General features: G+C 38.6%; 1 protein-coding gene across 13 annotated transcripts in view; it reads right to left on the bottom strand.

The window, feature by feature from the left end:
• PIGN (phosphatidylinositol glycan anchor biosynthesis class N) overlaps positions 1 to 12,428 on the bottom strand; it is a 106,370-nt gene that overhangs the window by 79,689 nt on the left and 14,253 nt on the right. For all 13 annotated transcript variants that reach the window (XR_012833916.1, XR_012833913.1, XR_012833914.1 and 10 more), the window contains exons 2-5: positions 10,683 to 10,942; positions 5,980 to 6,101; positions 4,716 to 4,814; positions 1,570 to 1,676 (exon numbers count right to left, since the gene is read on the bottom strand). Coding sequence is in view for 9 of the 13 variants with exons in the window: in XM_075744894.1 (XP_075601009.1) it covers positions 1,570 to 1,676; positions 4,716 to 4,814; positions 5,980 to 6,101; positions 10,683 to 10,909 (555 nt within the window). In the remaining 4 variants the exon portion in view is untranslated. The remainder of the gene's footprint in view (positions 1 to 1,569; positions 1,677 to 4,715; positions 4,815 to 5,979; positions 6,102 to 10,682; positions 10,943 to 12,428) is intronic.

Raw genomic sequence — 12,428 nt, forward strand, 5'->3', positions numbered from 1 at the left:
AGTTGTTCAAGTTATAATAGCAGTGACCTCAGTTTCAGTCAGCCTCAAGTTTCATGCTTCTGAAGCAATCACTGATGTGTAATTGAAGAGATGATTAATGGAATGAGTGTTTTACACCAATCAATCAAGTCCTATCCATTCACAGTGTGAAATTTAGATGGGCAAAATAAATCTTTACAATAATGGTGCTGGTTCCAAGGAAGAAGTCATTAGTAATGACACATATATTAAACTTATCATTATAGTTTGAAAGAAAAAATGCCATTAGATGTTTTGAAGCAAAAGAAAGGTAGTACCACCCTGACATACGTGTACAGCTCCAAATGACAGCAGGGTGCAACTTTAAGACAACAGCTATTCAAGTGTAATTGACAGCCTAATTTGATTTGTATTATTCATATGCATTACAACAAGCAACCTGCCACAAACGCACATTCAGGGAGAGGATGGCAGTTAGAAAAAACGTCTTTTCACCTCCAAACTCAGAAAATCACTTCTTTTGAAAATTAGCAAACGATAATGAACTTCTCCACCCTATGTCACTGTTTAAAGCAGACCCACCCTTGGCTTCCTAGTAGAGATGCTGATTTGGTTTATTGATGTGTTTGGTTTTATTTGATTTATACTGGTTAGCTAATGTCAATGTATACAGCCCCGAGAGCTTGTGGAAGAAGTTTTATTAAGTCTTAAACTCCATTAACATTGTTATAAGATCCAGAAACTAACTCACCTCATTGCTCCACTGATACAGATATTTATACACCAATACCCACTACTAGTATTTTTTTAATCCAGGATAAGCGAGGTAGCATGGAATAACATGAATGTAAGAATTAATGAAATAATATTGATAATCAAAAATGATGTGGCTTGACTGTTAATACTTACAGTGACAGCATCACAGAAAACACCAGGGATGAACCAGCACTGACCCAAGTCAGCTGAGCAGAGCACCAGGTGAACAAGTTACACTACTTCAGGACCTAAGCTGCCTCTGTCCCTGCTTTCCTCCCCCACCCAAACTAACTGTGACTCCTCTGGCAGCCACAGCATAGCACAAACCACTGTAGATAATCAGGAGCCAGCTATGTGCATCAGAACAAGACACACTACATGATAACAGTGGGTACAAACCTGACCAAAAATAAGTCAATGATATTGTCCATTTCTTTGTCATAATGAACACTTACCATTCTGCCATGTCGTAAAACCTGTTATAAAATCCTTAACTAATCACACTCAAGATTTTAAAGGATCTGTACTACTCTAAGATGGATTTCAGATTATATGCAAATTTAAGACAAAGAAAAGCCATAAATGTTTTTAAAGGGTATTTTTTTTTAGTGTTAGGTTTTTTATTAGCATTGAATGACAAATACTTCCTCTAAGCTTCCATTACACTAGGTATGATAATCAATTCAAGCAATTTTTACTTATGACCCCAAGTGACAGGTCTTTCAAAAATTTCTTACTTTCTAGTTCTATGATAAAGTTACCATGTTCTATGATGAAGTTCACATCCAGCTGTGCTTTTTATACACAGGTAGCATAAAAAGATTCTCTGCTCACCTTAACATGATCAAAAACCCACAAGTCAAGTTTGGCTGCATCATGTGCTCCAAAGTCTTCACTTTCTGCCGTGTAGCAAAATGTATAAACATGATCTCCAGTAGCACCTGCAAAAACCATATAGGTGAGATAAGAGACAGAGAAAAGTTTTCTTCCTATTCTCATAGTCAAAAATACATTAATATTAATGCATAGGAGTAGAAACCTATCAGGAATGACAATCCTGAGAGAAGTCAAAGTAGTTTTCTCCTCTTTTAAACTTTCCTAATTATTTATGGTTTTTTGAAGCCTGTATACCATTTCAACTCATTAGCTTATCAGCACCTCAGAGAAATGAGAAGCAATGTTATCCAGTATACTCAGATGAGGAAATAGGGTATGGAAAAGCAGACAGGAGTAGAACAAATCCCAGTTAAAGAAAATTAAACAGAATTTAGTTTTGAATCAAGGAATTTCACTGAGAAACTTCTAACAGAGGAGGCTACCCATTAAAAGCCTTGTTTGAACATGTGTTTTGAGGGTGGGGTACATTTAAGAAAATGTACTTAGCTTTTGGTTGTTAAACTGAATCATACAAGACAATGCTCCATCAATGAGGCCTTTTACACAGGACAACATCATATATCGCATATAAGGCAGGCAACCCCAGGGATGTAACTTAGTTACTCTACATCAATTATAAGAGGCAACACAGTATCGAATGCCAAGTGGACAACTTCAGAAATACAATATTCAAAGTCTGCATCTTTAAAACATGAATTCAAAATATAAAAGGGAGAACTACTGGACTATGCTCTGGCATAAAGTACAACATGAGGGCCACTGATGCAAAAACACAGCATCTGGACAAGGCAATTTCATTCTGTCCTCACTGTCAGGAGAGCAAAGCAGAGAATGAAGGTGGGGTGGAGGGGGAAGATGAAGACCTAGAAGAAAGTAAACTTCTGAAGTCCTGGAAATCCAAAGTTTGGTGGTGTTTAATGAAATAATTCAGTCAATGGCCAAGCTGTTACAGCTCAGGGATGCTATTTCTACTGTGACTACATAAACTCCCAGAGGGGAAAATGTTCTTCAATCAGTTGATGGCCAGAGAGAATATAACTGATTTGCTGGATGTCACAATTATATAATGCAGTTTTGTAAGCTTCCAGGCTCGTGAATGAACTAACATCCCAGTATAAGGGAGCTGCTTTACAAAGATTATGTCCAAATCCACACAAGGGATGCAGGTTTTTCAGGGCAGGAAGATGAAAGCTGGCACAGATTTTCTGGAGCAGCTCCCCCCTGCCCCCAGGAGATGTTACTACTACTTATAACCCAGAACACTTGCTGCAGTTCTCACAGTCTGAAAGTAAAGGAAGAAAATACTCCCAGGCATTAAAAAGTGAATTTAGGAGTTCCAATTGGTGGCTAAGTGAGTTCAAAAGAAGAAATAAGCCCTGGCGATCACTGTCAGAATGACTGATGGTTTAAGATAGTAGAGTGCTGTATTGTTTTGCTGCAGTGTCACAGCAAATCCAAGACCACCTGTCTCTGAGAGGCACCTAATTCTATCTATGTGGCCTCGCTAATTTGCAACATGGAAAGGAGAGAAATTAAGTTATGCTTCCCTATCTCCTTTTTTGGCTTTTTTGTAAGAGTAAAGAACAAACACTTCATTCCATTCCCTTCTGAATTATAAAACCTCCCCTCTTTGGAAACTCTGTATTACAAAATCCTTTCTGTATTACAAAACTTCTCCTCTTTGGAAGGAGAGGAAATATCTTTTTCTACTAGAAGAAGTTAATCCACCTTTCTATCATGAGAAACTATGATTCATTTTCCCATGCAACATCTACTTCTCAGATACAGTGCTCAGTTTTTGTGGGATTTCCCTCCCCCTGCAAAAGCAAGCTCCATTGTTGATGCCACTCAGAACAAGCCATATCAATAGACACAGCAACAGGATGGTATTACTGTTGCACATCCCTCCAGATAACATCAAAGCTGCTTCCAAGTCCTCTGCTTATCTTCTTATTCAAACAAAACTAGCAGGACAAGGCTCTGGGAAATTCTTGAATTTCCCAAATATTTTCCCAAGAACATATCTCAAAAAAATGTAAATAATCTGTGCAAGGGCAGTGTACTACCTTTCCCCTCTCCCCAACCACTATCACAATATTCCCAAATACCAGCTGCATCTGAGGTCATGGGAAATTATCAGGAGATATTTTCACAGCCTACCATAAACTTATGAGGATCAAGCAAAGAACAGAAAAGAGGTGTGTGTGCGTGGAATATCAGGAGGAGAGGGAGAAGAGCCTGGAGTTCAGTAAAAGTTCAAGAATCATCATGAGAAATATGATGTACACTTTTTCTAAACCAATAGTAGATTCCACTCCTATCCTGCCTATAACATTTTTCTGATTTGTCAATGCCAATACTTAGAAGAGCAGCACATGCCCCTAGCTTGTCCCCTCTTCACTTCAGTCTGTTTTATTCTGACATTATCGGAAAGGGCCCTCGTTCCAAGAACAAAACTAATTTAAACCTGGAAACCCTTTAAATGTTTGAGCATGCAATCTCTGCACGCTCAAAGACCAATTGCACTGGCCTGACAAGACTAACACACTGCACAGTATGGAGGAAAGACCTCAGATTCAGGAATAGTACCAGGCAGTTCCTGCTTACATATAGTTCTTCCCTTTAAACATTATTGTTCTGGAGTAGAGGCAGGATAACTCACAATAAGCTACTTCTCCAGCTCAGACCCTCAAAAAACATGCATGCAGCTCCCAGTGAGTCGGGTGATAGAACTGCAGCCAGAGGAAGAAAAAACCCAGCTGCAGGCTTGCAAACAAGAGCTTTAAACCTCAACCAAAGAAAAAAAAAATTAGGTCCTTTTAACTAAGGATGTGTTTTCTTTAGTATGCTGATAGAATTAGGTAAGGCCTATTTAAATGGATGAGTAATAAATAGGGTTATCATCTTCAAAAGCTTGCTTCTTTTTCTCTACCCAGTCTTGAATTCATAAACTAGAAATCAGGTGTATGCAAATATACAAACTGGAAATACTTCATTCACCTTCTTTAACTCAAAAACTGCAGGGGTCTCTATTTTACTACTTGACAACTCTGTGTTAAAGATTCATAAAATTTAAACCTTACCTTTTGCAAACATTGGCAAAATGTCTGGGCTTCCCCAGCTCCAAGTATATTTACTTTCATTGAAAACAGAGTCAAATTCCACTGGATTCTCCTTCCATCCTGTTAAGCAAACATACCTGGATTTAAATGGGGTTGCCAGAAGATCTCATTGACTAGGATTGATATTCCATGCAATTTTTTTAAGTTTCCCTTATATTATTTCACAATGAACTCCACTTTGCAAGTCTAAGTTTTACTTCCATGTCAACCTCTATTTGCAATTAGTCCCCCATTCATTAGAAGTGAACTGAAAATCTAAGCCAATCTATGCAAGGATTCAAACAGACAAAACACAGAGCTGGTTTACCTTCTAAATAGCTAAAATTCTCCTGAATTCTAACTCCCCTGTTGTCTGAATGCAGCTTTTGGCATTTTAGGCAATAAATTACACACTCATATATCATATTTCCAGCAGTCACATTCCACCTCATCACAATAAAGCCTTCAAGATCTTCTGTTTCCATGACGAGGCAGCTGACAGAAATATAAAGATGCTCTTAATGGCAATACCTGCCAATCCTGCATTTGTAGCAGACGTCACAAGGAAGAACCTTTTGATTAGGAACATGGACAAGACCAAGTAAGTCCTCTTACCTCCCCTGTCCAAAACCAACACACAACATTACAAGTGTTCAGGCCTGGAAGCCTTGGGGAAGGTAGACGTCTACACAAAAGACCAAGTCAGTAATGCAAAGGTTTGTTCCACATTATTAACCACCAAGCATGTAGTAACAGCTAGTTCTAGACAAAACACATAGTTGGGGTTTTCCCTTTATTTTGCTACTGATTCTCCAACTCAACCTAGCTATGGTTCAAGCTAAGACTGCATTTCACTTCTTGTTTGCGACATCTACTTAGCCATCTCCCATTACACCCCAAACAATAATTAAAAACTGTTACATGAAGAGGTCACTCCATAAGATATTTCTGCTTTTAGACTCAGTGTCCTAAATTTTATGTAAGTTATCTTCATAGCTATCGATATTAAGAGTGGGAAATCCATCCAAAACTATTCAGAGATTGGTAGGGGTTGGAAGGTACCTCTAGAGATCATCTAGTCCAACCCCCCTGCTAGAGCAGGATCACCTAGAGCAGATGATCTTTTCCATATAATCTTGGTATACAAACCACAATGCAGGTATTTATCAACAGTAACCTAGAAGTCCAGCACATCACAAACATCTTATTTTGCAGGACAGCGTTCAAAGCTTGAGGACCAGCATACCTTTAGCAACTGCACTGACATCTTCATAAAATCCAGCTATAAGTGCAACGTGTCCCGGCCTGGATTCTGTTGGGACCCGGGTGTGAGAGATTCCCCAGCTGCCATTATTCTCTAGAATACTCCTGAAACAGGACACAAGGCAGTTAATGCTTATGGCTTCTTGAAAGTACAATGAATTGCAGATAAAAAGAGTGACAAGTAGATGTGAGGCAGGAAATACAAAAAACCCTGATACTAAAACAGATTTTCACTACCGCCTGCTGTGCAGCAAAATAAGCGGAACATTAACCTGCAAGTAGTTCTATATTATAACACCCCACAGAGAACATTACTATTGTGGTCCATCAGCACTGCAAACAGTCAGGATTAGCTGGTGTTCTAATACTCTTAGAATTAACATACTGTTTTTTTCTCCTGCTTTCTGCTAGTTTACTTCCCCCCCACCCCCCAACAGATTGTTTCTCCCTGGTGTTACTTTTCTTTGCTCTTTCCATTTAGCTTGAAAGTGTCTAGTTCAATCTTCTCTTACTCATTAAATATGCTCAATTATAATTAGTTCTTGTGACTCTTTACTGTCTACCTTTATCTATGCTGAATATTGGAAACAAGCATCAAGAGAATTTAAAAGCCACGTAAATCTAAGGTGCAAATCATTTCAGCAACACGGAGAAAATAGAAGTAAACCTTGTATCTTTTGCAATTACACCAAAGTGAAGGAGAATACCTTCTCACCACAGAAATACATAAATTGTCTAGGTAGTATGCACATACAATAGGTTAACAGATAAAAAGCAAAGAAAATAGAGGACAAAGCCCAAGTATAAGAAACAGCCTCATAAACTACTCTTGTCTGCTGAAGATATGAACAGCTGAAGCTTGTCAGAGAGCAAGCAGTAAGCATCACCATATGCTGTTTTCTTGTCTCCATCTTCTGGGAGAAAAGAAAGATTCACTGCCCACTGTCAGAGCAAAGGGAGAAAGAAAGAAAACAAAACACACCAGGACATACCTTTTTACTAATGTTTAGGGAAAAAAAGCAGCAGAATCTTCTGAACAAATTCAAAGCGTTTTTTTAAGAGTCAAATCTACAAGGAAATTGTATTTTTCTGGTTCATAATATAAGCTACAAAACTTGCTACACTTTTATTGGATGTGTTTTAGCCCAAGTAGATTTTAAGTTCACGCTTTGTGATTTTATTTTTAACAGACATTTTATACAACTGTTAATTATAAGATCCATATACTAAATATATTTCTCACTAATGAATTAAGAATCAAACTACAACCTAAAATTTCAGGCTCCACCCTAAGCTGGTAGGATTCACAGTTTGCTTGCCTTTTTTTTTTTTTTTTAAACTCATCGTAGACCTCACATTCTCATGCATACTTGAAAGCTCACAGGACTATTTGGAGTAGCCCAAATACTACAGCAAAAAATGCAAAAGGTGATATAGCACTCTGGCATGTTATTCCTAGCTCTCATCTCAGCTAGGTTTTAGGACAAGTTGTACTGAAAAAAGGATTTAAGTATTAAATGGTTTCTAATTTATTCTCACTGGATCAAAATGTATTTTATTAGCATTAATGGAAGATTTAAGACAAAAATAAAACACTTTCGGCCTTCCTCACACTTCATTGTCACAACAGGTAGGAAATTAATCAGAATTTTTTTATTTCTATTGAGTTGGAAAGTAATCCTTTACCTTTCCTTTTCAGGATCTGAAGTTAACAATAACACATACTGAGCAGAAAAAATATAGCCAGATATTGTCATTTACCTGTTCAAAATTCATTTATCTATTTTGAATTATTTCAAAGTCTTTTAACTTAGAAAAACCGTTTAAAAATTAATTTCCTTGACAGTATAAACATTTACTACCCATAATAACAATGAATATGAGTATGATATAGTAATATGGCTGAAACATGACAGGCAAGGAAGAAAACATCTTCCCTGAAATCACCACCACCACAGCAATTCAGACCACCTACTGTCCCTCAATGCTGAAAAACAGATTTTTCAAGAATATTTACAATAGAAAAGATTAGGTACTTGGCATATATCAGCCAGCAATCTGCTCCAAGCCTAATGGATATTTATTATTAATTTCATGTACCTGCAAAAACTTTGCTTCTATTTATAGTGCATTGCTACAAGAATGGTTCTTGCTCATTTAAAGATAATCCTTCCTCACTAACAACGCAGTAGTTCCCAAAATGCTCCACCTGGATGAGACAAGTAATCTGGCTGTTACATTGCCTGCTACTATAAAGCAGATAAAGGGACTGAACATTTGGCACTTAGGAATGAATGTGCAAAAAAGTGAACTTTATATTAAATTGCATATACTTTGGGTTAATATTATTTAGCAAGGAAAGCTCAGACAGCAACAAATTGGCAGAATAAAAAAGGAAGCACTTCCAGCAACCAACATCTCATCTTGTCAGCCTGTTTACAAGGTTAACTTACAGAAGTTGTGTAGCTCAAAAGTTCGGTGACAAAACACTGAGCCTCTTGCTTTGAAATTGTAGCAGTATGTGTAATAGAGCTGAAGATACCCCTTGGACTGCCTGGCCCTCCACCTTTCAGAAGGCATGTGTTGTTTCTTTTCATCATCTCTCACATATACATCCCCACACATATATGTATTTATATGCAGAATGAGATGAGAGATGGCACTTCAAACCTCTACTGGCATTTTATTCCACTCAGTGACCTACCAGCATCTTTGCTTGTTACAAAGCAGTTCTTTCCCTCCATTCGCCTATGTACTTTCAGCACAGGTGACAATGTTTTACTTCTGCAGATTTTGAAATAGAAAGTCTGTAACTCCACAAACAAGGTAAAGCAGGGAGAGCAGAAGTGCAAACTAATGGTTTAATACTGTTGTGGTTTAACCCCAGACAGCAACTAAGCCCCACACAGCTGCTTGCTTACTCCCCCATCCTGATGCAAGGGGAGAGAATCAGAAGAGTAAAAGTGACAAAGCTTGTGGGTTGAGATAAAGACAGTTTAATAGGTGAAGCAAAAGCTGCATGCACAAGCAAAGCAAAACAAGGAATTCATTCACCACTTCCCATTAGCAGACAGGTGTTCAGCCATCCCCAGGAAAGCAGGGCTCCATCACACACAATGGTTACTTGGTAAGACAAATGCCATCACTGCGAACATGTATATGTGTGTGTGTGTGTGTGTGTCCATCCCTTCCTCTTCCCCAGCTTTATATGCTGAGTATGACATCACATGGCATGGAATATCCCTTGGGTCAGTTGGGGTCAGCTGTCCCGGCTGTGTCCCCCTCCCAAATCCTTGTGCGCCCACAGCCCACTTACTGGTAGGCTAGTGTGAGAAGCAGAAAAGGCCTTGGCTCTGTGTAAGCACTGCTCAGCAATAACAAAAACATCCTGGTGTTATCAACACTGTTTCCAGCACAAATCCAAAACATAGCCTCATACGGGCTACTACAAAGAAAATTAACTCTACCCCAGCCAAAATCAGCACAAATACATGGTTTAACTTTTTATTTCTAGATAGGCATGATAATGCTGAGTGCCTAAAACTGAAAAATTCAAATCACTTAATGGGAAAAATATCCATTTATACTCTTTCCTAACCACTACTCACCACTGCTGGTGATGAGGCCACTATGACATCCACACCTTGTTGATGGTGCAAAAGACCAACAGTTCTACTGCTAAGACAAGAAACTGCTCTAGAGGAAGTGTGAAGTCCACTGCTAAAAGATGACATGGAAAACTCACACTGATGTAGCAGATAGCCCCTTACAAAACACTAACAACAGGAGAAGCAGGTACAAGTAATGCCATCTAAGCTGGCAAGTGCTGCGGCAAGGGCTCCTCAGATTTCTGTAGCAGACTGCAAATGCCCTAACAGCTTCAGATGATGGATTATTCAGGTTTGCTCTGATATTCAACCCAGACCAGTGCTATTACACAAAAGTAGTCTTATTTAATACTGTCTACTTTTTTTAGTCTAAGAGATTATTGGTCTTATGATCAAATAATTATCTTGATATAAGGAAACAGGAAAGGTTGGTGAAAATTAGTTTTAAGCACTCAAGAATATGACTTTTAACATTTTTTTTGGCAGGATTAGTTTTTCCACAATCTTAAATCGAATCATTCCATTAAGCAATCAGACACACACTAGAGAGTACAAGGGAGGCAGCAGGGTCACGTATGCAGGAAGGGTGTAACAAATAGGAAGTGGCAGCCTGCTGTTAGATCCATTCAGGCCATCTTTTTTAATCGCTCCTTAAAAAGCTTCATCAGTAGCTTAGAATTAGAAGACAAGCACGTTAATGAGCTACTACTCCTAAACTAAACATCCAGGAAGCAGTTTAAATTAATGACTCTGTTAGGCTTCAGAATTGATACCATGCTGATGTGAATGGAGAAAGTTCACACTCAGTCACTGGCTAGCTGTAGTTTTCAGAGGACAATATTGCCTCAATTTACTCTGTTCATGGTTTAGCAGCTTTACTGACAACAAGGGACACCAACTCAAATTTCTGCATTTCTGCAGAGCGTAACTCTGAAGTTTGTTACTTCAAAGGCAGAGGGAAGGCAGTACCCAAGCCACCACAGCTGCTGTTGTTACTCTTGTTCTCTTTTCAACACTACATAGAGCTGCCCCCAGAAGCAAAATCTTCTGGATCAGTAGCATTTTCAGATGGACTTACCGCAGGTAAGGTGCTTGGGACGTATTATTGCTGTTCAATTCATACAGCGAATCTGCCCGCAGACCATCAGCAACAAAGAGTACAAGACGTTTTGCCGGAGGTGGCAGTGGAGTCTGCTGAGGAGTCATACCGTGAACCAGGGGAGAGCTGAAGTAGATGTCAAAAATGGAGGCCAAGAACACACAATGCACAAGGAGACCAGCGAGTATGAAGACTGGTATACCCATAGCAGCAGCGGGCTGGCAAGGCAAAGTCCAACACTGAGAAGGAGTGAGAAAAAATAAAGTTAGGTGGATGAGACTTATCAGAATCAGTATTATTTCATTTGTTATAGAATGGGAGTACCAAAACCACAGTCATTACCCAGGATGCATAATCAATCTCTGCTTCCAGCAAGCTTTTTCCCCAGAAGTTTTGGTCAAAAGTGACTGCATGACTAATTTGGACTAATTCATCTCTGGTGTTGAGTGGGGTATCGGATGGCCTCAAAAGACCATCGAATCAAGCCAACTTGTCTGATATTCAGCCAGCAGGTTTTTGTTATGTACATCAGTGACAGAACAGACTCAGGCAACGCCGTGTCTCCATGAACATACTACCCTCTACTGGCTGACTGCATGACAGTGTTGAGGTCTATTCAGGCAAACGCAAGCCAAAGACAGCTGGGGAAAGCCATCCTATAGCAAACATCCATCCAAAGTTGTTTTTTCTAAGTTTACTATCAATTCTGAGCTCATATATTCTGCCAAGAAACAGAAAACTTCTTTTAAAGGAACAAAGATGCTCTGCTGCATGCAGAACACTGTTCCTTTCTAAAACAGGTGACAAAAGCACAACAGCTGAAGGATTGTTTCATGGGTAATGATACTCCCTTTTTGAATGTTTTTTTCCTGCCCTGTCAGTCCCTGAACTCAGGTTAGGGATACAAATATGCTTAATAACAGGTACACTAGAAATGTACCTGTCTGCCATGTGTACTGAGGGGTTCATATGATGCCTATCAAAGGCAATTCAAATATGTATATTGACTCAGGTAAGCGTGGGATCTGAGCCTGAATGAGGCTTAATTCTGACAAAGTGCCATTAGTGTGGTCCAGGCTGCTAACTTCGTTATTTAAATATTAGCTAATCATCAATCTTAACAAAACAACACCTCCACTCACCAATTTTGAAACAGATGTTCCTAACAGCCTGGAAGTTTCAGATATTCAATTACCTATGTAAATACACACCTCTCTAAAAGAAACTCTTTGTTTCAGAATCCAGTTAGTGCTTCTAAATGACAATATATAAGTTTATCTTGTTACTTGCAGAATTCCAGTAGCTGGACAGACACAGACAACCACCACACAGTACAACTAGTATTCTTATCAAAGAAAGAAAAAAGGCTTCACTACCACATAACCTTAACTAATCAAAACTCTGAAAGATGTCTTTTAAAGTAAACATTTTAAAGAGTCAGGAAAACCAGAGAAAAGAACCTACATGATAAAAAAATATTTGAAAGTTAATATATATTATTACCTACTAATTCAAAGAAAATTCAGATCTGTATGCAACTTAGCCATAACTTCCAATTCCACTCATTTTCCCCACTGAAACACAGGTGTAACAACTTCAATCCTAATCAGAAACATTAATAGAGTAATTTCTCATTTTAGAGATTTGGAGAGAAAACCACATAACATGATCAAGATAACTAAATACAACATTTCAAAGAGACATGTAGCAGTCGCGCTTAAGTGA

This window comes from Balearica regulorum, chromosome 2 (assembly GCF_011004875.1).
Source record: "Balearica regulorum gibbericeps isolate bBalReg1 chromosome 2, bBalReg1.pri, whole genome shotgun sequence".
NCBI classification, from domain to species: domain Eukaryota; kingdom Metazoa; phylum Chordata; class Aves; order Gruiformes; family Gruidae; genus Balearica; species Balearica regulorum.